Source organism: Mesocricetus auratus, unplaced genomic scaffold, assembly GCF_017639785.1.
Source record: "Mesocricetus auratus isolate SY011 unplaced genomic scaffold, BCM_Maur_2.0 Super-Scaffold_100011, whole genome shotgun sequence".
Taxonomy (NCBI): domain Eukaryota; kingdom Metazoa; phylum Chordata; class Mammalia; order Rodentia; family Cricetidae; genus Mesocricetus; species Mesocricetus auratus.
The window spans coordinates 68,926,037-68,949,459 of record NW_024429195.1 but is presented as its reverse complement, the minus strand read 5'-3'; the positions used below and the strand labels follow the sequence as shown (position 1 = coordinate 68,949,459).

The 23,423-nt window shown below is 45.3% G+C and overlaps 1 protein-coding gene across 1 annotated transcript; it reads left to right on the top strand.

Annotated features, from left to right (window-relative positions):
• The first annotated feature begins 200 nt into the window (after window positions 1-200).
• On the top strand, window positions 201-4,516 carry Dusp6 (dual specificity phosphatase 6). The gene is made up of 3 exons (XM_005088080.4): window positions 201-1,140; window positions 1,623-2,054; window positions 3,040-4,516. Exons 1-3 carry the CDS (start codon window positions 741-743, stop codon window positions 3,345-3,347), a joined length of 1,140 nt encoding a protein of 379 aa, XP_005088137.1. The 5' UTR covers window positions 201-740; the 3' UTR covers window positions 3,348-4,516.
• The last annotated feature ends 18,907 nt before the right edge of the window (window positions 4,517-23,423 follow it).

Below are 23,423 nucleotides of genomic sequence, written 5' to 3'. Positions count from 1 at the left end.
GGAGGAAACACGAGACAACTCAAGTGCCCAGGTTTATCTGCCCTGCTCCTCCTCCTCCACCCTCCTCTTCTTTCTCCTTCCTCCCGCCGAGCCCGCAGTTGCAGCTTGTTTGCACTGGGGCTTATCCGGAGCGGAAATTCCTTTCCGTTTTTGTGAATGACAAACTCATTAACAATTCATCAACACAACCTGTTCCAGCCGGCCCGTCCCCACGGCAACAGCCCCTTCCGCAGCGCGCTCATTGGCTGGCCGAGAGAATGTATCCATTGAGACGCTGGCTGTTTGTATCCATTGAGGAGCTGCCTCGCGCAGGGGGTGTGCTCTAGCGGAGTCCTAGGGACTGTGAGCAAACCGAGTCTTGAATCCAACCGGGTTGGATCTGAGGTGCAGCCTCACAGGGAAGAATTAGGAGCCGCTAGACTTTTTTTGTTTTGTTTTTTTCCCTTCTCAGTGGCACGGAGTCCGAATTAATTGGATTTCATTCACTGAGGAGGAACAAAACTGGGCACCTTTATTCAGAGAGATTCGCTGACTCCGAGAGTGATCCCTGCAGCCCGGTGCAGAGGGACCACCGACTTGGCGGCTGTGTCGCCTTTCCTAGCCGCTTGTCTCAGCTTGGGAAAGGCGAGGCAGAATCGAACCCCGCTCCGAGAGCGGCAGCTTCGCGCAGCGTGCCCAGCCTATGCCTGCCTCGAGGGGCGTCTGTTAGGCACCCCGCCTTCTCCTGCAGCTCGACCCCCATGATAGATACGCTCAGACCCGTGCCCTTCGCGTCGGAAATGGCGATCAGCAAGACGGTGGCGTGGCTCAACGAGCAGCTGGAGCTGGGCAACGAACGGCTGCTGCTGATGGACTGCCGACCGCAGGAGCTGTACGAGTCGTCGCACATCGAATCGGCCATCAACGTGGCCATCCCGGGCATCATGCTGCGGCGTCTGCAGAAGGGCAACCTGCCGGTGCGCGCGCTCTTCACGCGCTGCGAGGACCGGGATCGCTTTACCAGGCGCTGCGGCACCGACACCGTAGTGCTCTACGACGAGAACAGCAGCGATTGGAATGAGAACACAGGTGGCGAGTCGGTCCTCGGGCTGCTGCTCAAGAAACTCAAAGACGAGGGCTGTCGGGCGTTCTACCTGGAAGGTACGTGGTGCGCTCCGGGTGCTGAGCTCGCGGGGAGGGTTGCGGGCTGGGGAAGCCGCCGGCGAGGTAGGGACCACCGCGTGCGTTCGGCTTAGGCAAACTGGGCCAGCGTGGTAGCCTCCTTTCTGGTCACCCCCACCCCCCGCCAAGGGTTCTGTGTAATCAGGCACCTCTACCTTCCCCTCGGTTTCTTTGGTTCGATTACAAAATAAGATCTGGCAGACTGGAGAGGTGGCTGGGGTCGAAATATTAAGAAAAGTTATCATTTTGTGCATTTCCGGATTCAGATGAATTAAGAGTTCCCTGGGGGGAAGCAGCTGGTTATGTTCCTAAAGGTGCACACTGAAGTGTATTTCTCTTAGGACTGCAGGAGGTTCACTGGGTGCCTGCCTGTAGTGTTTCCTGCACCCAGCTGCGGTTCTCACAGGCTGAAAATTACTACGGTATCTCTGGTTACAAGATTGCTTTTCTTGTTCTGGCAGGTGGCTTCAGTAAGTTCCAGGCCGAGTTCTCCTTGCACTGCGAGACCAATCTAGACGGTTCGTGCAGCTCCCCGCCCTTGCCAGTGCTGGGGCTCGGGGGCCTGCGGATCAGCTCCGACTCTTCCTCGGACATTGAGTCTGACCTTGACCGAGACCCCAACAGTGCAACGGACTCGGATGGCAGTCCGCTGTCCAACAGCCAGCCTTCCTTCCCGGTGGAGATTTTGCCCTTCCTTTACCTGGGCTGTGCCAAGGACTCTACCAATTTGGACGTGTTGGAGGAGTTTGGCATCAAGTACATCTTGAATGTCACCCCCAATTTGCCCAACCTCTTTGAGAATGCAGGGGAGTTCAAATACAAACAAATCCCTATTTCGGATCACTGGAGCCAGAACCTGTCCCAGTTTTTCCCTGAGGCCATCTCTTTCATAGGTGAGACTAATTTACAGTCAGTCATTGAATTGAAGATCTTAATCTGGTTTCCCGCGAGCTGTTTTGCTGGACTGCAGGTCTCTATTCCTGGAGGGTTTTAAATTCTGGGTTTACCTTCTTGCTGAAGGGAAACAGGGCCCTTTTGACATAGCAGGTCATGGGACTGTTTGAAACGTTTTCTTGAACCATTTAATTCGTGCTCTTGAGGAGGCTGTTCTCAATCTGTGTCTCTAGATAAGGGTGTGATAGAGAGCTAAGTAGAAGCACTTCACTTATAGACTAGAACCCTAGTCTTGCTTTATAATTAAAAAAAGACCCAGGTGTTATTTTAGGACACCCAAGTTAGTTGTTGGAAAGCAGTGTGAATACTGAATGTCACCTGGTTGAATGATACTGCATTGTGCGTGCTGGTAACAGACTCCGGGTAACCTGATCTCTAGCAGGAAGAACCGTGGGCTAGGAGCCCAAGAGAAGCGAATCTCCAGGCATTGTAGTGCATTTCCTATTACAAAGGAACTCATTTTCAGGCCATGTAGACATCCTGTTCCTCCTAATGGCTGTCCCCTGTGACTTCCCTCTCTTTTAAAATGCCTGAATACCTCCATTGTTAGCTGCACCACAGTTGGAGAATAATTTAATAGACCCTTGCAGTCTGCTTGTCTGGAGGAGAGGCATTCAGGACCATATTGCAGCGTTTCTGGTATTCACATGCTGGGGCAAAGAATGTACACATTAAGGAGGTTTTTGTTGGTAGAAACTTAATACAAAAGCTCTCTTGACAGGAAATATCTGAACTATGTCATTGTGTTTAGTGTACATGTTTATCTCAGTTATACATTTTCTGCTGCCTTCGGGGCTCAACTGCCACACACGACTCATATTCCTCCTTAATTGGTATTTTAGACTGAGCATTGGCAGAGGGTGGTTTTTTGTTCTGTTTTTTGCTTTTCAGTCTAGTGAGATCTTGCCTTTTTTGTGTTCACAGATGAAGCCCGAGGCAAAAACTGTGGTGTCTTGGTGCATTGCTTGGCAGGCATCAGCCGCTCCGTCACCGTGACTGTTGCTTACCTCATGCAGAAGCTCAACCTGTCCATGAATGATGCTTATGACATTGTCAAGATGAAGAAGTCCAACATCTCGCCTAACTTCAACTTCATGGGCCAGTTGCTTGACTTTGAAAGGACCCTGGGACTCAGCAGCCCCTGTGACAACCGTGTTCCAGCACAACAGCTGTACTTCACCACTCCCTCCAACCAGAATGTCTACCAGGTGGACTCCCTGCAATCTACGTGAAAGACACCCAACTTTCTTAGCTGGGAGTGTCCTGTTCCTTCAGCAGTTTCTGTTGGGCAGCAACAACCAGGCTGCTTTCTTTGTGTGTGGCCCCAGGTGTCAAAATGTCGCCAGCTGTCTGTATTAGACAAGGTTGCCAAGTGCAAAATTGGTTATTACAGAGGGAGAGATTCGCTCCATTCATTCTTTTTGGAAGGACTGGACATGCTGTCTAGATCCAGGCAATGGGTTTGCTCCCGTACCCCCCAGCCTACCCAAGCAGGGACTGGACATTCATCCAGATAAAGAGGGTAGGACCAAGAAGTGGGGTAGGGGCATGTGTTCTTTAGGGCCTTGTATGGCTGTTTCCTGTGGCATCTGGAACTATGTATTGTCTTCAGTGAAGACAGATTCAACTTTGCGTATAGTGGAGCCAAAGAGATTTTAGCTCTGTATCTGTGGTATCGGTTTGGAAAACAAAAACAAAGCTGATACTCTTATTTGATTATTGTAAATATTTGATCTTAAATCACTTGACAGTGTTTGTTTGGCTTGTGTTTGTTTTTATCTTTGGGTATAAAAGAAGTCCAAAGGGAGAGAAAGCAGTGTGCCACTTCTTAAAAGGAAAAAGACAAGTTGTGCTCTTCTCTTATCCAAAGGGTATGTTTGCAGCATGCTTGACCTTATTGTAGCAGTTCTGATGACCTTTTCATGGATATTATCACTAAGACTTTGTTACGGTGCAGTCTTCGGTCTCTCATATATCTTGTGATTTTTTTTTTTTCCCCTTAATGTACTTTGACTCTGCCTTACCTTTGTAAATATTTGGCTTACATTGTCTCAAGGGGGTGGGGGTAGATCTTGGAAAGACACCAAAATTGTGGGTTCGCTTTTTTTTTTAAACTTCAGCTGTGCTAAACAGTATATTACCTCTGTACAAAATTCTTCAGGGAGCGTCACCTCAAATGCAATACTTACGGTTGGTTTCTTTCCTTTAAGAAAAATTATACAAAACTGGAAGTGTGTGTCTGTGTGTATGTGAGCATGGGTACCCATTGATAGGTGGGATGCATCGGGCTGTGGAGAAGGGAGTTGCTCCATGATGTTCGTGGTGTAAAGTTTTGAGCTGGGATTTATTATAAGAATGTAAAACCTTAAATTATTAATAAATACCTATTTTGGCTATTGAATGTGTTTTTAAGTGTCTCCTCGGTATGTGAAGTAAGAATGTATTGAAGTAGTAGAGGCTGATAGAGCTTGTAGTGATAGCCAAGGCAAGGTTATTACTAATGTTTTTCAGACATAGTTCATAAACTTAATTTTGCTTATCAAGAAGGCCTCATAGGGTATACTGTGTCATGCATACAGATCATGCTTATGAGTATCTCAAGCTTAATGTTTCCCTCTCCCCTGGAAAAATGAAGTCCATAGTACATCCCTTTTGGTAAGGTTTGGCAATCTATAAATTGCCAAAAGAGGTCTGTGCCAGGATAATGGTGGCCACATGTTAACCTCTGTCCTGCAGGATCCTCTACTCCATACTCCTTTGGCATGCCAAGAAGGAGATACAGATAATCACTTTTTTCCAGGCTGTCTGGTTCGACTGAAACTTATCCTAGCACAAGCTAGAATAGGCCCCCTTCCCTCTTTCAGGCACATGACATTCTAACGGTATGTGGACTTGTAAGGGGTTTGAAGTGTTTGGATGCTCCCTCAGAAGGAAATCTTATTCTCCAAATTCCAGACTGCTATTGTGCTTAACTGCATTAGAATGTAGGCCAGAAGCCCCACTGACCCTCCGTGTTAATGTGTTGTTTGAAGTTTCCTTCTGAGCCAAGGGTTGTGCGTCATGTTTTTTTTGAGCCCCTTTTCTGAGCTAAGAAGTACATAAACCAAAGGTAAAAGGCATCCATGTTAGAATCAGAAGCGCTAGGACATGTGTTTCGGGATCTCACACCTGAACTCTCATCATTTTGAAATGGGAACAAACATGAGCTTTTGACACGGGAGACTTCAGTCAGGCTGCTGGGCAGTCTACGTGTCACTGGCAAGTGACTTTCATCCCACAAGCAATTGTGTCAACCTGCCTGGGAATGATTCTTTTTAAGCAACTTACGTACAAGAACCAAGCTGCAGAAAAACAACCAAGTCAGGCACCTCTTTGGGTGTCCCAAGTCAGCAGGAACCAGAAAGCAGAAATGGATGGCAGTTCAACTTGGCTCCCGTTAATCCAGTTCTCAAGAGTTTCCGTTCCTGGCATTCCCTAAACTGCCTGTTCAAAGTAGGGATTTGCAAGCAGAGTTTCCTGTCCAGCTGCAGCTCAAGTAGCCGAATGCTTTCATTCCTTCTTTTCTCTGATTTCTTTCTTTTTCCGTGAGGGGAGGTGGGGGGGGCACTGTGGGTAATTTTAGTGCATTTCCCCTTCGTGGATCATCATCCCTATTCCTCCCAGAACTTGCAGACACTGAGTTCCTACTGCTGGGCTCCAGCCGACAGCTGGCCTGCCCAGCACTTCCTCTCGTTTCACTGTGGGTTTGTTGTTTGTCAGGCCACTTCTGAAATTAATAATGTTTTCTGGCCCAGCGCCACAAGCCATTACCACAAAGGGGAAGTAACACATGAATAACAGGGAGCCGTGCAGGGTCACAGTGTGAGTTGAACCTGTGGAGGGAGCGTTAATTGAGCCTGGCCCATTCAGCAAATGTCTGAGAGGGGGCCTGCGGCAGCCTTGAAGCCGCTCAAGCTGTGACCAAAAGAAGTCTCCAATAAATTGGGAGCAAATGGCCTTTGTCACCAGGCTGAGCGAGGAGACAGAGCAGGCAGAGTTTAGGGCCCCCATAAACTTGCAGCGTTTGGCATATTGTTTCGTAAGGCTGGTGGACATAGGGGTGCCTGCTTCCTCTATTCCCACAAAGCAGTTCATGTTAAGAGGGTGACTTTCACGGTTCACATAGGCCAGAAGATTGGCTGCTGTGTGCTTTTCTTGTGTTGCTCTGAAAGGCGGGAGGTTGTAACTGACGGCATGGGCCCTCACCTAGCCCTGCCTGGGCCTCTTTTGCTCCCTGCTACCCATATCGGCTTCTTTCTGCTTGCAAGGAGCCAAGCAAGCAAAGGCTATCATTTTCCTTCTCGGAGTTGGGCTGGTTTCCTGAATGGTTACTAGGGCAACCTTTGCCAGCAACTCGACAGGCTCCTTCGCTTGCTGTCCCCATTAGTGCCATCTTCCAGCCCGGGAGATAGAACTACCTTCCTCGCCTTGTGTTGGGAGGAGGAGGCTCCTGGAGGAGAGGAGGTGGCTTGCAGGTTTTGTGGGTGCTGCAGAGAGCTCAGGGTATGCAGCAGTTAATGGTATGAACAGGTTTTAGGGTTGAAACTGGAATTGGGGGAGGGTTGTCTGAGGATAAAAAAAGCCAACAGTCTTCGGAGGAATGAAAATGCAGATTTGTGTGAACCTTAAAAGCTGGGAATAAGAGTTGTAACTCTTATTCTCTCACTGATGAGAGCAAGGCTTTCAGCCCCACTGAGGGTTTTTTTTTTTTTCTTGTCTTCTGTTAGATGAGTGAATGCTTACCTATCATTCCGGCGTCTTTTGGCAGTTCTAGCCTTCTGATCATGGGTTGGTGAGACTTGTTTTTTTGTTTGTTTGTTTTTGGTTTTGTTTGTTTGTTTTTGGTTTTTCGAGACAGGGTTTCTCTGTATTGTTTGGGAGGCTGTCCTGGAGCTCGCTCTGTAGACCAGGCTGGCCTTGAACTCACAGAGATCCGCCTGCCTCTGCCTCCGGAGTGCTGGGATTAAAGGCATGCGCCACCAACGCCTGTCTTGAAACTTGTTAAAGAATAAAAGGAGAAGAGCGTGGGAAACTGTCTATGATGGGTACCACATTCCATACACTGTGGGTAACACCACATTTAGTCCTCAGAATGGCTCTGTGAGCTAGGCTTTATTATTTTCTTCCAAAGAGGAAGCTGAGGCAGTGAGAGCTCAGAGACGTTTAAATCCACCTGTACAGGGCATCTCCTGCTCCATTGGGGAATCTTTCTCCCGCCTCTGTGTTCTGTTCACTGACTATTGTTACCTTTTAGAACTGGCCCTTGGGGCCCTGTCTGCTGCAAGCTGCTCATCATCAGGATTTGCTGCCCTTTACGACATCCTGTGATGCTGGGTAGGAAGTGGCGCCTCCATTTTATAGCCACGGAAGTGGAGGCATCCAAGGTTACAGGGCCTGGATGCCACAGCCAAATCACAAAAGGCCACGCTGCTGTGTGCCACCAGAGATGTGTCAGTTCATCTAGAGGCTGCTTTCCTTCCTCTCCAGAGAGAGAAGTTGCCCAACCCTGGGCCGATTAGCACATCAATTACAAAACTGATGTTCCTAAGGATCTCTCAGCCAGCACTGTGGGACCTGGTCCTGACCCTTGTTCACACTCCTCTGTCAGGGGAGGGAGACTTCTGAGAGCCGCTCACCTCCTGGATCTGAGTGCTCTGGAAGGAAGAAACTTGTGAGAGGGAGTCAGGGTGGGGGAAGGGTGACAGAAAGCGTGAGGGTCTGCAGAACAAGAGGCAACCAGCCAGAGAATTAACGAGGAAGGGAGATGGGGTGGGTAGTGAGGAAGGACATGAAAGGTCCCGTGGTGGCTGGATGGAGGACAAAACCCCTGAAAAGCCCTTAGAAAACCAGTTGACAGACCTTAAACTGCTTCCCAAGGACTGCTTCAGTAGTAAATTTATATGCAGTTCCTCACACTCAGTTCTCCAGACATCCTGAAAGACTTTCAAACATCCTTTTTCACTGCTTGGACCCTCAGCGCTCACTTGGCAATTGGCTCTGATTGGGCCCCCAGTTTGGAGAGGTGAATCCTTAAAATGTCTTTAAAGTCCAAAGAGAATGGAAGGGCACAGAACAAAGTTCAAACAATTCACAAATATTTATTCAGCCCTTGATGTGAGTCGGTTAGGTGAAATAAAGACTTTGACTGGCGTCCTCAAAGGCCAAAGCAAGGCCTCGCTTCCAGGTAGCACCGTGTCTTTCCCGGGATGCCCCATATCATAGGGCCCTCTAAAGGCAACCTAACTCCTTGTATGTCCTGCTTTGTTTCAGTCATGCAAACAACATTTTATAGCCTGTATTTTAATGTTCACAAAGGACAGGATGAATGGTCTACACATATGCAGTTTGACCGAGCTTGACTCAGCAACTTACCTGACAAAGTAGAGAAGGTGTGTGACAGAAAAGCTTCAGGTCACTCACTGTGTTTTCATAAGATGAAGTACTATATATTCTTTGATAAAGACGTCATGAAAGATACCAAGAAAATTAACAGCAACAACAAACTCTATTTTTCCCTTTTCTGTTAGCCCTTTTCTGGCTTTTGAAGAAAATCTGATTTTTTTAAAAATAATTTTTAAAAATTAAAAAAAACTTATTATTCTTCTTCAGAGACAGGGTTTCTCTATGTAGTCTTGACTATCTTATAACTAGCTGTTTAGACCAGGCTGGCCTCGAACTCAGAGATCCATCTGCCTCTGCTTCCTGAGTGCTGGGATTAAGGTGTGCATGGTCCAGCCCCCCCCCATGCATTTTGAAAATATTTTCGTTGTATTGGGGGTTGAACTCAGGGTCTTTGGCATATTAAGCAAACTACTCTACTACTTAGCTACATGCTGAGTTCATACTGATTACTTTGTGTGTGTGTACACAGATTCGTATGTACATGCAAGTCCATATTGACTACTTTGTGTGTGTGTATACACATATTTGTATGTACATGCAAGTCCATATTGACTACTTTGTGTGTGTGTATACACATATTTGTATGTACATGCAAGTCCATATTGACTACTTTGTGTGTGTATACACATATTTGTATGTACATGCAAGTCCATATTGACTACTTTGTGTTTGTGTATATACATATTTGTATGTACATGCAGTTATTCACAGAGGACAGAAAATAGCCTTGGGTGTTAGTCCCCAGGTCCCCTCCACCCTTTTCCCTCTCTCTGTCTCTGTCTCTGTCTCTGTCTCTGTCTCTCTCTCTGTGTGTGTGTGTATCTCCATCATCGGGATAACCACACTACCATACCTGGTTTGGGAGTTCTGGGTCTCAAACTCAGGCCTTCATGATCATAAGGCAAGAGCTTCACTGACAGAGCTATTTCACCAGCCACACATTGATTACTTTTTATTAGTTTCAGTTTAATTTCTATTATGTACACTAAAGGAAGGGGGAAGAAAGAAGATATAGAAGGGGATCTTTGAAAACAGACAGCACCCCCCCAATTATAGCAAAAATGACCCTTATGTTTCTATCAGTTATTGGTTCATGACAAACCACCCCAGTGACAATTTATTTTGTCTACATGCCTTCACTTGTGTGGGGCTCAGGAAGGAAGGCTGGTCTTTGCTTCTGGCAGGTTGATTCTGTAGACGCTCACTGAAATTCTCTGAAGTTCACCTTCAGTCCCAGAGAACTCAATTCTAAGACACGTCACTCAGTTATCTGGCAGCTGAAGCCTGCAACTTTGGTTCTTTTCCACATGACCTAGATTTCCTCACAATAGGGTGACTAGGTTCCATGGATAAAATCCCAGTGAGAGCACAAGGGGGAAGCTATGTTACATTTTACCACCTACTCTCAGGAGTCACTCCTGAATGCAAGTTCAGAGGGGACATTAGAACACAACTTTTGATGGAGGAGGACCAAGTTTGTGAGAGAGCAGGTGCAATGTGATTGTGTGACTGCCATTCTTGGTAAAAACAATCTGGCATGTCTTATATGAAATGGATTTGAGTGCAGGCCTGTGAGAAGTAATCGCAAGCTCCCACCGAGTGAACTCTAAATCTTTCATCTCATGCCCTACCCTGATGACATAATTTTCAACAGCCATTGGCATAGTTCTTGTAATTTTACTTCCATCTCTTTTCTAGAGTTAAAGTGGAGTAGTAATGCTGTTCAGTATCTGTTAGATTGCTTCTCAAAATTAAAGAAGTGTCTTAGTCTTTTTGTTACATGTATGTGCTGTTGCATGATTCTTCTGTATACTGTGTGAATATATGTTACTAAATAAGGTGACTGGCCAATAGCTGAGCAGGAGAAAGTTAGGTGGGAAAGCCAAACTGAGAATGATGGAGGAAGGGCAGAGTCAGACGAGCTGCCAGTCAAACACAGGGAGCAGGAGATGAACCTGCCTTCCTAATAAGTGTACTGCCACATGGCAGATTATAAATAAAGAATATAGGTTAACTTAAAATGTAAGAGCTAGTTAGTAATAAGCCTGAGCTATTGATGGAGCGTTTACAATTGATATAAGTCTCTGTGCAGTAATTTGGAAGTGGCTCCCAGGATGAGAAAACTCTGCCTATGTGTATGTATATACATGTGTCTCATGGTGTGTATGTGTGTGTGTGTGTGTAGGTCAGAGGACAGCTGGCAGGAATTAGTTCTCTCTTACCACATGGGTTCTGGGAGTTGAACTTAGGGTTTCAAGCTTGGAGGCAAGTGTTTTTACCCACTAAGCAATCTTGCCAGCCCAGTAAGACAGCCTCTGAATTCTGAGATTATAGGTATATGCAATTAAAATAGCTTAAACACTGGTTTTTGTTGTTGCTTGTTTGCTTTATACTAAATAAAGGAATGTTAACTATGATGGAGAAAGCATCATGGCTGAGGGTAATTTGTTCAGCTTATTGACTCAGTAACTTCCTTTCCTGGGGTCAAACTCATCCCTACTGTAGGAAGGGCTCATGATTTAGTCTAGTCCTAAAAGAATCTCAGTTTTTGGTTTCAGTGGTAGATTTCAGGATGGAACATGATTAAAGCTCAACTAATCATATCACAAGCTCAAATATCTGTGGAAGATTTTCTCTTAGGACTGCCAAGCCCCAGAACTGCAGAGTCCAAATCACTGGGAATAAAACCCAGAACCTCTTTCTTATAAAAGGTTCCTGGGTAGTGTTTATTTGTTTATTTTTTTTAGAGTGTCAAGTCTGGGAATTACCCAGATATGCCATGAGTCAAACACATGTGTTTAAAGAGCCATATGAAAGCGAATTTGCTAACTTGGAACACGGCTCTCCAAAAGCTAAACATACACAGCTTAGCTATGACCTCAAACGGTGATAGCTCGCAGCTATGGATGGTTCAAGAGTTGGACTTCCTCATAAATCCCCTTTAGAATGGGACATGAAAGCATGGATTGTTTGCAAGCACTTGATTTTAATTTTCCAGGTCTGGTGTCTCAGTTTCTGTGCACTGTACTTGAACACTTGGTGACTTTATGGGCTCTGTCCTGCCAGTTCTCACATTTTGTCTTTCTAGGCTAGTGTGCTTTGGAGTCTCCTTGCTTTCTTCTCAATCCCTAACCATTTTAAGCACCCTTCACTCGACAACCTCTAGTTTCATTCTGACATTTTTGAGGTTTGGTGGCCAGAACTACATGTGGTATTCCTGGAGCAGATGAATGCTGGTATCTGTGTGTGTGTGTGTGTGTGTGTGTGTGTGTGTGTGTGTGTGTGTGTGCGTGCATGAGCTCCTAAGACTGCTTTCTATTTTGTTTTTTACATCCTTCCTGATGATGCTTGCCTTTGTGACTGCCACAATACATTGGACGGACCTCTTCAGGGAATGGCCTGCAATGATGCCATCCTCCTTTTCCTGGATCACGTCTCCACCCGGAGGCCTTGGTCTCTGGAGAATGAGGTGGGGTCCTTTTCTACACAGGCAAGTATTGTGCAGCTGACGCCACTGTGGGTGACTGTCACCGCCCTCACTCAAGGTCTGTGAGGCCTACTTCAGCATTGGTCTCATCAGATTGGTGAGTCAGTGGCCAGAAACTCTGTAGATTTGAAGTTTCACTTTATTGACATTTCAGTCACTGTGGGAAAACGGTAAGCAAGGCTGGTGCATAAACATATTTCCACCATTCAGAATTTTCATATATCCTCAAGCAAGGCCTGGTTACTATCCTTTTCATTTTCCCTCATAAAGTCCACCTGCAGCTTTCAGTAGCACTCGGACATGATTTAAAAATTTGTGCCCTTCCTATGAAAATCCAACTTTGTGATCACCTAAAAACACGTCTGTTTCTTCCAGTTCCAATGAGATTTTTACTTCCAAGTCCTTTCAGTAAGGAAACTTCAGAATTGTCACTGGTCTCTATCCATTTTAACAGTGAAATATAGTCAGTCTGTTTATTTTAGATAGTATCCTGCTATGTAGCCCAGGCTGGCTGTAGACTGATGAGATCATAGCTGTGGTGTAGACTTTGACCTGTGTGCCATGGAACCTTGGACAAGTAGTTTAGTCTCTCTTCACTTTGGGAGTGAAAGCAGTAACTGGAGTCTTGAAAGTAAACGAGACACCTGATGTCAATCACTTAGAAGGATGAGAAGAAATAATGATTTTTAAAAAAATATTTATTTATTTATTATGAATGCAACACCCTGCCTCCATGCCTGCACGACAGAAGAGGGCACCAGATCTCAATTATAGATGGTTGTGAGCCACCATGTGGTTGCTGGAAATTGAACTCAGGACCTCTGGAAGGTCAGTCAGTGCTCTTAACCTCTGAGCCATCTCTCCAGCCCCCAGAGAAGAAATAATGATTGATGAGGCTCTAGGCAATGCTATTGCAGTATAGATTTTCACTAACTCTGTGACAGGAAGACAACCCATTGCACTTAGGGAAAGTTCTGGAAAGCACAGAAAGCTAAATTTATATGAATATTGACCTTTAGCCTTGATAGAAAAATAGTAAACATAAATAATTGAAAGGTGTAATGAGTGGTACTAAGGTTAGGAGCCCAGGCTCTGGGTTTAGATTCTTGTAGATTAAAATAAGACTTGCATCATTAGATACATGCATGACCCTTACTAGCCTCATAAGTTTTTCCTGTTCTCACGTGTTTAAAAGAATGGAGAGACTGGGAGGTGGTAGCACCCACCTTTAGCCACAACATGTGGAAAGCAGAGGATCTCTGTGAGTTCGAGGCCAGCTTGGTCTACAGAGTGAGTTCCAGGATATCCAGGGCTACACAGAGAAACCCTGTCCCAGGGAAGGGAGAGAAAAAAAAGAATGGAGATAATAGAACTGTTGACCTGCAGTGTTGTTATGGTATTAACTGAGAAGATTCATGTAAACAGCTCAGTGCTTTGGCTGCTCCATTGAGAAGCATGCTAGCTCTCCACACACACACACACACACACACACACACACACACACACACACACACACACACACTCACACACACTCACACACACTCACACACACACTCACACACACACTCACACACACAAATCCAGAAAAAAATACTGCAGGAATTCAGAGGATGCTGAGATCTCTGTCTACTGTGTGGAGAAATGCACAATCATGGGAAAAGATGAGAAATCACAAAGCCATTCCCTACCATAGCTTCTTTGGTTTGGGACCTCACTATGACCCTGTGCTCACCAGGCAAGATCTTTGTGCTACATACAGTGTCTTAGTTTACTGAAGAATACACATCGAGCTATTATTACTAAACTGCCTCAACTATCCTCTGAGGCAGGTTTTTTGGTTTTATTTTATTTATTTATTTGGTTTTGGTTTTTCAAGACAGGGTTTCTTTGTGTAGTCCTAGCTGTCCTAGAACTCATTCTGTAGACCAGGCCGGCCTTGAACTCAGGCAGATCTGCCTGCCCCTCCTCCCGAATGCTAGGATTAAAGGCATGTTCTGCCACCACCCGGCTAAGGACTATTTATTAAAGATTTTTTTTTAAATTATGTGTATGCGACTCTAGATATCCCCTATGTGGAAGGATTTGGCAATAGGGTGGGAGGCTGGGGGGGAAGGGGAGTTCGGGAGGAGGGGAGGGAGAGGGAACTGGGATTGACATGTAAAACAAGCTATTTAAAATTAAAATAAAAAAATTATGTGTATGCATATGTAGGGAGTGAAATGTGCTTTGCGAGTACAGGGCCCGAAAAATCGACAGTAAGGTGTCAGGTCACCTTCAATTACTGGTGACCGTGAGCCGGCTGACATGGGTACTAGGAACTGAACTCTGATCAGTTCTGATTGGTATGAGCTCCTAACCATGAGGTATTCCTCTAGCGCCCAGGTAGGTTTTATAGCATGGTTACATCTTCATCTTTCAGACAAAGAAGCAGAAATACAGCAACATGAAATGAAATAACTCTCCAAAGCTCAAGCTCCACCCTGCCCCAAAACTTTGTGATCAGGAAACTACGTAGACCAGGCTAGCCTTGAACTCACAGAGATCCCCCTGCGCCTGCCTCATGAATGCTGGGATTGAAGATAGATTTTTATTCATTTATGTGTGTTGTGTTCACATGAATGTGATTCAAGGGAGAGCATAGAGTTTGGAAGCTAGTAGGCAAAACAGGTGGAGTAGAAGGAAGGCAATTTGGGAAAAACAAATGACTTCTAGGAAAGATAAACCAGGCCCTTGAGAAGTGATGAGAGATACGATAGTCTGTGACAAATGTCTGTTTAGGCGATTTCTTTTCCTTCTATTCTTGATGATAAGAAACTAGTTTTCTTGCTCGCGACACTCCTGGAGAAGGGTTTATGACACTTGGAGACTTCTGGGAAACTCTATAATCAAGTCCATCAGAGGATCGCAGAAACAAAAACTGTTTAATCCCTGTGGAATCCCAGATCACTTCCCATAGTGCCTCCATTTTATAAGTGGCACAATGGAGGCTGAGAGAGAGATTAATTAACTGGTTAGGGTTGGAGTTGAGGTTTAAACCCAGACATCCCTGACCTAACAGCCTGTTTAATTTTTCTACTTTAAGGAGAAATTCCTTTTTTTTTTTTTTTTTTTTTTTTTTTGGTTTTTCAAGACAGGGTTCCTCTGTATTGCTTTGGTGGCTGTCCTGGAACTGGCTTTGTAGACCAAGCTGGCCTTAAACTCACAGAGATCCGACTGCCTCTGCCTCCCGAGTGCTGGGATTGGCTTTTAAAGGAGAAATTCTAACCTGTCTCAATTTTTCTGAGGAATATAATTAATTTCTCTTCCCTTTTCTTTCTTTCTTATTCATCTTTTCTCTTCTCTCTCCCCACCCCCCACCTCTCTGTCTCTCTTTTTGACAAGATCTCATGTAGCCCAGGCTGGTCTCCCTAAGTGGATGAAGATGACCCTGAACTTCTGATCCTCCGGCGTGGACATCACAGATGCTAGGATCACAGACAGGTACACCATGCCCACTTTATGCAGTGCTGAGGACTAAACCCGGGGCTGCTTCTTGAGTGGTAGGCTGAATCACATCCTTAGCACTTAGGTGATTATAAATTCTTTGACATGAATTTATAGCAAGTTTCAGCTTCATTATCTAGAAAATGATCATGTTGAACAATGTGACTTTTGCAGGTCTTCCTATTAAAATTGTGTATTTTGGTGGTTTTAAGCGTAAGTTGCTACTGCAGAAATTACTATCATGTTCTAAAGCTTGGACTAGACAAGCCATTGTAGTCTCCTTGTGTGTGTGTGTGTGTGTGTGTGTGTGTGTGTGTGTATGTGTTACCCATGACCTTGCCCATTTGTGAACACCTTCGTGGGTCTTGAGTTGTTCTAGAATATCAGGTATTTACATTACCATGCATAACAGTAGCAAAATTACAGTTACTAAGTGGCAACGAAAGTCATTTTATGGTTGGGGGCCACCACAGCATGAGGAACTGTGTTAAAGGGCCACAGTGTGAGGAAGGTTGAGAACCACTGTTCTAGAAGGAGGGGGATGCTGTACAGATGCAGATAATTGTTGTTTGTTTCTACGCTGGGTTGCTGACCCAGGCTTCTGCACGTCCTCAGGGAGTGTCTCTTGCAGGCCTTTTCGAAGAGGTGACTGGCAAGGGAAGCAGTCCTTTTACAAGAGATAAATGTCTTTTTAAAGTAAACCCAGAATCAATGGAGGACAAGTTCTGTTTACTAAACACTTCCTGCTTGATGGCCTTCAACGTGCAGGTCCACATGGTGTGTTCTCTGAGGCATGGAAGAAATGAAACCCAGTTCTGTTTCCCCATCACAGGAAAGGCATTCAGGAACTACCCCCACAGACAGAAGATTGCATCACTTCTGAGCAGATCACACATCCATAGAAATAGGCACTACCCTCCACGCCCACCCTCACCCCTTGGGAGATGCGTTTAGTTTGGAGACCATGGAGAGACATTAGAGGATTTTGGAAGCTTCACAAAATTGGTTAAGCACATACCTTTGGGTTATTAAATCTAGAGAATTCTTCCATAGTCATGCTTTACTTCCTTTCTGTTACCTGTCCTCTAGGACAGAGCCATCCCCCGGGCCTGAAATAACTTTTGTTTTCGCTGCTGGGTTGCAGAATTGGGAGTTGGTTTTTTTTTTTGTTTTTGTTTTTGTTTTTTTTTTTATTGCAGGTCATTCCTACCGGGGCTTCCCTCTTGTTCTTCCAAGGGCACATGGGGAAGATGGCTGCTTGACTCAGCTGCCTCAGACATTCCTCTTTGTTCCTCTTTCTTTTCTTTCTTACTTTTTTCTTCAGAACATTTCATCTGATCATGTTAGTGACGCTGATGATGATTGGGTATTGATTCTGATTTTTCAAGGTATTTCCTTCAGCCTAGGGGCAGGTTAGGTGAAGAGTGGATTGTCTGGTGTGGTGACACCGATAATCATGGCAGAAACAAAGGTAATAACGGGACACAAAGCTGCAGGATTCCTCCTGATGTCTAAGTTAAATAGAGAAAGCGGTCTGGCTTTTTATCACACAGTGAATGAAAACAAAACCCACAAATACATAAAAGTGAACAGGACAAAACGCAAGAACTGTAAATCAATCAATCGCCTTTGACCCCAACAGCCTGACTGACAGAAAGGGAGGTGCACTTTCTACCAACCGGCTAGAGAGACAAGTGGGTGGGATAGGGCCCTGGAGCAAAAGGAAAACTAAATCGCACTGATGTGGAGATTGGAGGCCAGGAGATGCCCTAACCAAAGGGGGGTGGAACTGGGGTCATCCAAAGGTCAGGAGCTCTCAGGCAGGTTTTCCAAGGGAAACTAGGGTTAGGTTTAGCAATTTGATAAAGCTTAGTAAGCCTGGAGGAAGGGATGAGATGGGTGAGACTTAAGGAGAAAGAATTTTCTTTTAAGTTTTTGGAGGCTACCTTGATTTAAAGAAATAATCAAGTGCTATAACTGTGATCTCAGCACTCTGGATGCTGAGACAGAACTCTGAATTCGAGACCACACATCTACAAAGCTGGTCTACAAAGTGAGTTCCAGGTGAGCCAGGGCTACATAGTGAGATCTTATCCCAGAAGGAGCAAACTCAACCAAAATAACAAACAAACTAACAAAAGCCCCTGATATCTGGGATGGGTTAAAAATATGTTCAGCTGGTACTCTCTAATGTTAAACATAATTTCTCTAAATCTCAGTATTTTCAACCATAAAATAGAGCACGATAATAGATCTATTATAAGTACCACAATTAACCTGTCTGTTGTGCCTGATGCACAACAGTTGCTTGATAGGTGTTTGTAGGATGCAAAGGCAAATAAGGACACAGGGAACATTAATGAGTCGCATACATAAGGCGGTGTTGTGTACTTTGCACACCCAGTACATAACTGTAAAGTGAGTTTTTGGAAAAGGATATGGCCCGCTGTAAGTCAGCAGGTAGGTGATGGATGGACATTCATGTTCTGGGGACAGAGGTAAGTCTTGGGTAAGCCTTGGCCTGGGAGAAACATGCAAATGAATGAATATTTGAAAGATAGACTGAGAGGCCACCCAGGGACCTGGAGAAAGCCTGTGGAAATCTAACATCCTGGATGCACACAGAATTGCAGGACATGGTGTGTGTGTGTGTGGGGGGGGGAGAGCTTAAGTGTCTCTACCCAACCCTTCTATCATATTAATTTTCAATTTAGTCTGTCTGCTTACTGTGACTTTGATTTCTGCTCTTCTTTAAAGCATTTTCTTATATTATTTTAGCTTTTTAAAAAAATTTCAGTTGTAGGAACCTTGGGGTCCTTAATTTTCACATTTTTTTTTCTGTATTCGATATTTGAAACTCTAGGTTTCCCTTTTGTCCTTGTTAGCTGCTGTCCTGAAAAGTAGGATAGACTCTGTGCTGGCTCGTTTACCTTGCAACTTGACACAAGGTAGGTCATCTGGGAAAGAGGGATCCGAATCTAAAAAAAATGCCTCCCTAGGATTGATCAGTGGGGTATGGAAGAAAGCAGGCTGAGCAAGCCAAATTCATCGATCCTCAAGGCTTCTGCTTTGATTCCTGTTGGAAGTTGCTGCCCTGACTTCCTTCAGTTATGGACTGTGTTGTGGAAGTGGGAGTGTTTTATAGCAACAATAGAAACCCATACTAAAACAGAGACTTGAGGCTGAAGTGATGGCTCAGTGGTTAAGAGCACAGGCTGTACTTCCTAAGGATCTGGGTTCAATTCCCAGAACAGCTCACAACTGTCTATAACTCCAAGATCTGACACCCTTACAAATATACAGGCAAAACACCAACTTTCATAAAATAAAAATAAGTTATTGGCACTATTATTTTTTAACTTTATTTTATGTGCATTGGTATGAGGTGTCAGATCCCCTGGAACTGGAATTACAGACAGGTGTAGCTGCCATATAGCTGTTGGGAATTGAACCCTGATCCTCTGGAAGAGCAGCCAGTGCTCTTAACCACTGAGTCATCTCTCCAGCCCTCTACTGGCATTATTATTAAATTTACTTTTCTTTCTTGGTCCTATACATTATTTCCAAATTTGAAAGTAGATCTTATACATTTTATTATTGATTTCCAATTTGCCCTCATAATGGTTCATGAATATACTCTGTGTAATTTCAACCCTTTAAAATAGAATTTTTTTATGGCTTAGCCATAATTTGATGACCAGATCTTAGGGTTTTGGAAAAAAAATATGAGCAGTGGTTTGTGAATACCAACATGTTTCTGGTGATTGTTAGAATTTATATCATCTATTTATTGCTTGAGAATTCTCCTACAAATATGTGTTTTGATCAAATCCATTCCATACTCCACTCCCTCCAGTTCCTCTCATAGCCCCTCTACCGATTCGATTCTTTTCCCACCTAACTTTATGTACGTTTTTAAACTCACCCTGTCTACCTAGTACTCTCAGTATATGCACTGGCATACTGGCATAAGACCATCCACAGGTAACTTATCAAGAGGCTGCATCTGAAGAAAACTGAGTCTTTGTGGTGGTTTGAAAGAAAGTGGCCCCCCAAATGGTGTGACACTGTTAGGAAGTGTGGCCTTGTTGAGGTAGGTGTGGCCTTGTTGAAAAAAGTGTGTCACTGTGGAGGCAGGCTTTGAGGTTTCATATATGCTCAAAATAATGATTGCCCAGTGTCTCAGACCACTTCCTATTACCTGCAAGTCAAAATGTAGGACACTAGGCTACTTCTCCAGCTGTCTGCAGGCCACCATGTCGCACCATGGTGATAATGGCTAAACCTCTGAAAATGTAAACCATCCCAATGAAATGTTTTTCTTTTTTAAGAGTTATCATACGGTCATGGTGCCTCTTCACAGCAATAGAAACCCTAACTAAGGCAGATGCCCAGGCAAGGTAGGAGACAGGGTAACTGTCTTTGGAGGGTCTACCCTCTGAATTTCAGGGACTTTGCACAGATTATCTCATTTGCTCCCTATACCATACAGCCCTGGAAGTAAGGCAATGGTGTTTAATTGGTCTGTTCTCACAGCGGCAAGCACACCTCTCAGAAGACGAGACACCATGAAGCATACTTTCCAGTCTCTAAGGGCATACTGCCCTGGGCAGTGTGTGTAGGGCAGGCAGGAGGCGTTAGAAGAAGAAGGCATTCTCTGTCCTCCACAGGACAAATGCCTTTGTGATGCTCTGGGGACCTGTTGCTGTGTTGACCAATCCAGCCTGAAGACTGTCCTAAACTAGCCTTGCTTTTGGCAACAGTAGGCCTGTGTTTGTTTCCAGAAATCACAGTAGTGACCACAAAGAGCCTGTGTTCACATGTAATTTGGTTTGACAGAAATTAATTTTTAATAAGAGACTCTGTTCAGTCAAATAATTGCCCTTTGGGGCCTGTGTCAGGGTCAATCATCCAAAGCTGGCCACTGGTGCTACTTGTGCTCTTGGCTATAGCCTGGGACATGCGTGTGTGTGCATGTCCATGTGCATGCCTGTGGAGCGTATTGGGGGTGGGGAATGTAGACTGGTCATAGTCTCAGGTGCCAAGTCAAGACCAGGCTGGAAGAGGCAGGGAGTCCATTTATTTCTTTGTCCCCACCCGCTACCCCCAACAAGGCCCTGTGTGTAGTACTCCTCTTTGGGGACTTGAGTGAAGAACCCTAATCCCACAGATTCAAGGTCTTTGGACCCCAGAACAAGCCTTCCACTATGGTGGTGTTAAGGGAAGTCAAGTTTATTTAATCCTAATGGCATTCCTCAAGGTACAGAGTCATCAACAGTTTCATACAGTCAGGAAACGAGGGGCTCCCTCATCCCTGTACCAAGCCATTTTGCCTTCCTATGGGCCTGCCCATCTTCATGGTTCCACTGAGGAACAGCTTTCCCGTCGTCTGTCTCTCTCGACAGAGTCACTTGAAACAACAGTACTTCTTCATGCCATGAGCAATTTATGCCCATGCTTCTCTCCACGCCCACCTGCTTGTCATCGTTACCCATGGGGGGGGCGGTGCTCACACCGTTCTCAGAAGATGGGGACTCCGTGTTTTCCCTCTCGGTAGTTGCTTCCGTTTCCTTGCGCATTTGTCTCTTTGGAAATGCACGCTTTTTGTTCTTTCTTTTTGGTTCTGTTAAAAGACAGAACCTTGCAGCTCGGCCTTCTCAGTGTGGGCGGCCCTACCATTTTCATTACTGAAAACTCATCCTCCAGTCGCCCCCAAAGGCTTTATCAGGAGACATGGTGACTTCTCTCCTAAATTACTCAGATAGGCTTAAAATAGAGGGCAGGGGTTCCCTTGTCAGGAGAGCTGTCAGCCTGCCCACTTTTCACAGCCTTTTTTTTTTTTTAACCTCCCTTTGTTGGTACACGGCAAAGCCCTTTTATTTTTATTTTAAAAGTGTTCTGCTTAAGTTTTCTGGAGCCTTGAAATCACCAGAAGCGTCCGGGGGGGGGGGGGGATCCTTTAAAAAGGAGTCTGTTTCCTGACTTAAAATCACGGGCAATTTGATTTTCTACGCCTTACTGTCTTTGCAGGCGCATTGTTAGTATGAACATGAATTGCAAAAATATATTCTGGTGAAGGCGAGAGCCGGTGATACTCAGGGCTCTGCTGTGTGTCAAGGCAGGACACATTTCCGGGTTTAAAGCAGATTTGGGCATATATAACTGCGTATAGTGAGACCGACAGGACAGGAAAGGTTGAACAGATGAACAGAAGGCAAAACACATCAAAATACACTCTGCAAATAAAATCAAATTAGCCCACCCCAATAATAGTAATAAGGGCGCATCACACATTCATGTGGTGGGACACAGAATGGAACAGCCTGCCTTCTGGCAAATACTCTTTTGTTGATTCTTTCCCCAGATGATGGAATCTGGGGCAGCCTCTTGTCCTCTGTGTGCGGGAATGCAAAACCTTCCATCTCCCCCTGTAACCTTTTGCCTCTCCATTCCTTACTTCTTATCTGAGCTTCCTGCCCTTGCCTTATATGGCCACGGCAGCCCTTATAAGTCGAGGAATTTGAATGTTATGTGAAAGGCTAAATGCTAATTGGGCTCAGTGACATTAACGTCGCCTGGGAGATGTATGGGGGTCACCCTGTGAGAGATCAGCGCGTATCCCCATCTGCTGTGATATCTTTCATTGCTTTCTCTGTAAACACCAATCTTAGCTAATGGCCCCACAATCCTGCCGTCCCACAACAGCCCCCTCCATCCCCGCCCCCGCCCGCTGTTTCCTTAATGAGCAGGGCACAGATTTCTTTAACATTTCAGCACTGGAGGAAGATGTTTACATTCATGAACTCACTTATTGCACACAGAAGAAGCCTGTGCGATAGAAGGGCAGGTATTGTTACATCACGTCCTCTTCGCAACCCAACCGGAGGCTTTAGCGGCCCCGGGTTATTGCTCACGATGCATGGCATGTTCATTAAAGGCAGAGCCCACTTCCCCTCTCCCAGCCGCAGGCTCCGCGGCGCCCTGTTTGGGTGGATTTCCTTAAACAAAATACTTCCTGGCTTCGGAGATCAGGCCCCATTTGTGGATCCCAGTTAGATAATTTTGGCATCTGAAGGCTCATTCAGATTTATGTCCCATATTAAAGAGGCTTTCCTTATCTCAATCTAAACGACTTCATACAATATATTGGCTTCATTAGTGAGTATCTGTACTGACCTAGTTTGAGGACAGAGAAGTGAACGAAATAAAACAAAACTTTCATGGGGCTGCATTCCAGTGGAGGAGACCTCGGATGAGCCGGGAAGCCTGGTGGGTCGCCAAGTGAAGGATGCTAAGGGAGATGTTATTCTAGGAGCCGATGAGAGGCCGTGACCTGTGATGAGAAGCCTAAGGATTCAAAGAAGCAGTGCGGTGGGGTGGGGTAAGATGGGTGGGAGGAAGGGCCGAAGAAGCTCTCAGGAACAGTGCCCCCTGTGCGAGAGTGAATACCTGGCCGCTCAGCCGAAATGCACTTAGGGTAGCCTGACCCTAGCCAGGTAGCCAGGGAAGGCAGGTGAGCTGGGGAGGTGTTGGAGAGGCAGAATCACAGTCAGAATTTTGGCTTTAGCTTAGAGTGATCTAAGATTCCCTTGGAGAGGTTAGAGTGTAGGAAGCTGGTGTCAAAAAGAGCAGTTAGACAAATGTCTACATCCTGCTGAGCTACGGCCCAGTTCTGACCCCTTTCGTTTCTCGCCAGGCATGGATACATAACTTACATGGCCCATTTTGAAAATAGAATGCAGTACCTCCTGCTTAAAAAGCAAGGGGGTGGGGGAGGACGTAGTTAAAAGCTCCTAAAACACACAGCTAGCTTTTCCTTTCTCCCTCAATCTCACCTCTCCACCTGCTAGGTTGGTTTCAATGTGTCATTTCCCAGAGAGCTAAGAAGCATTCACTC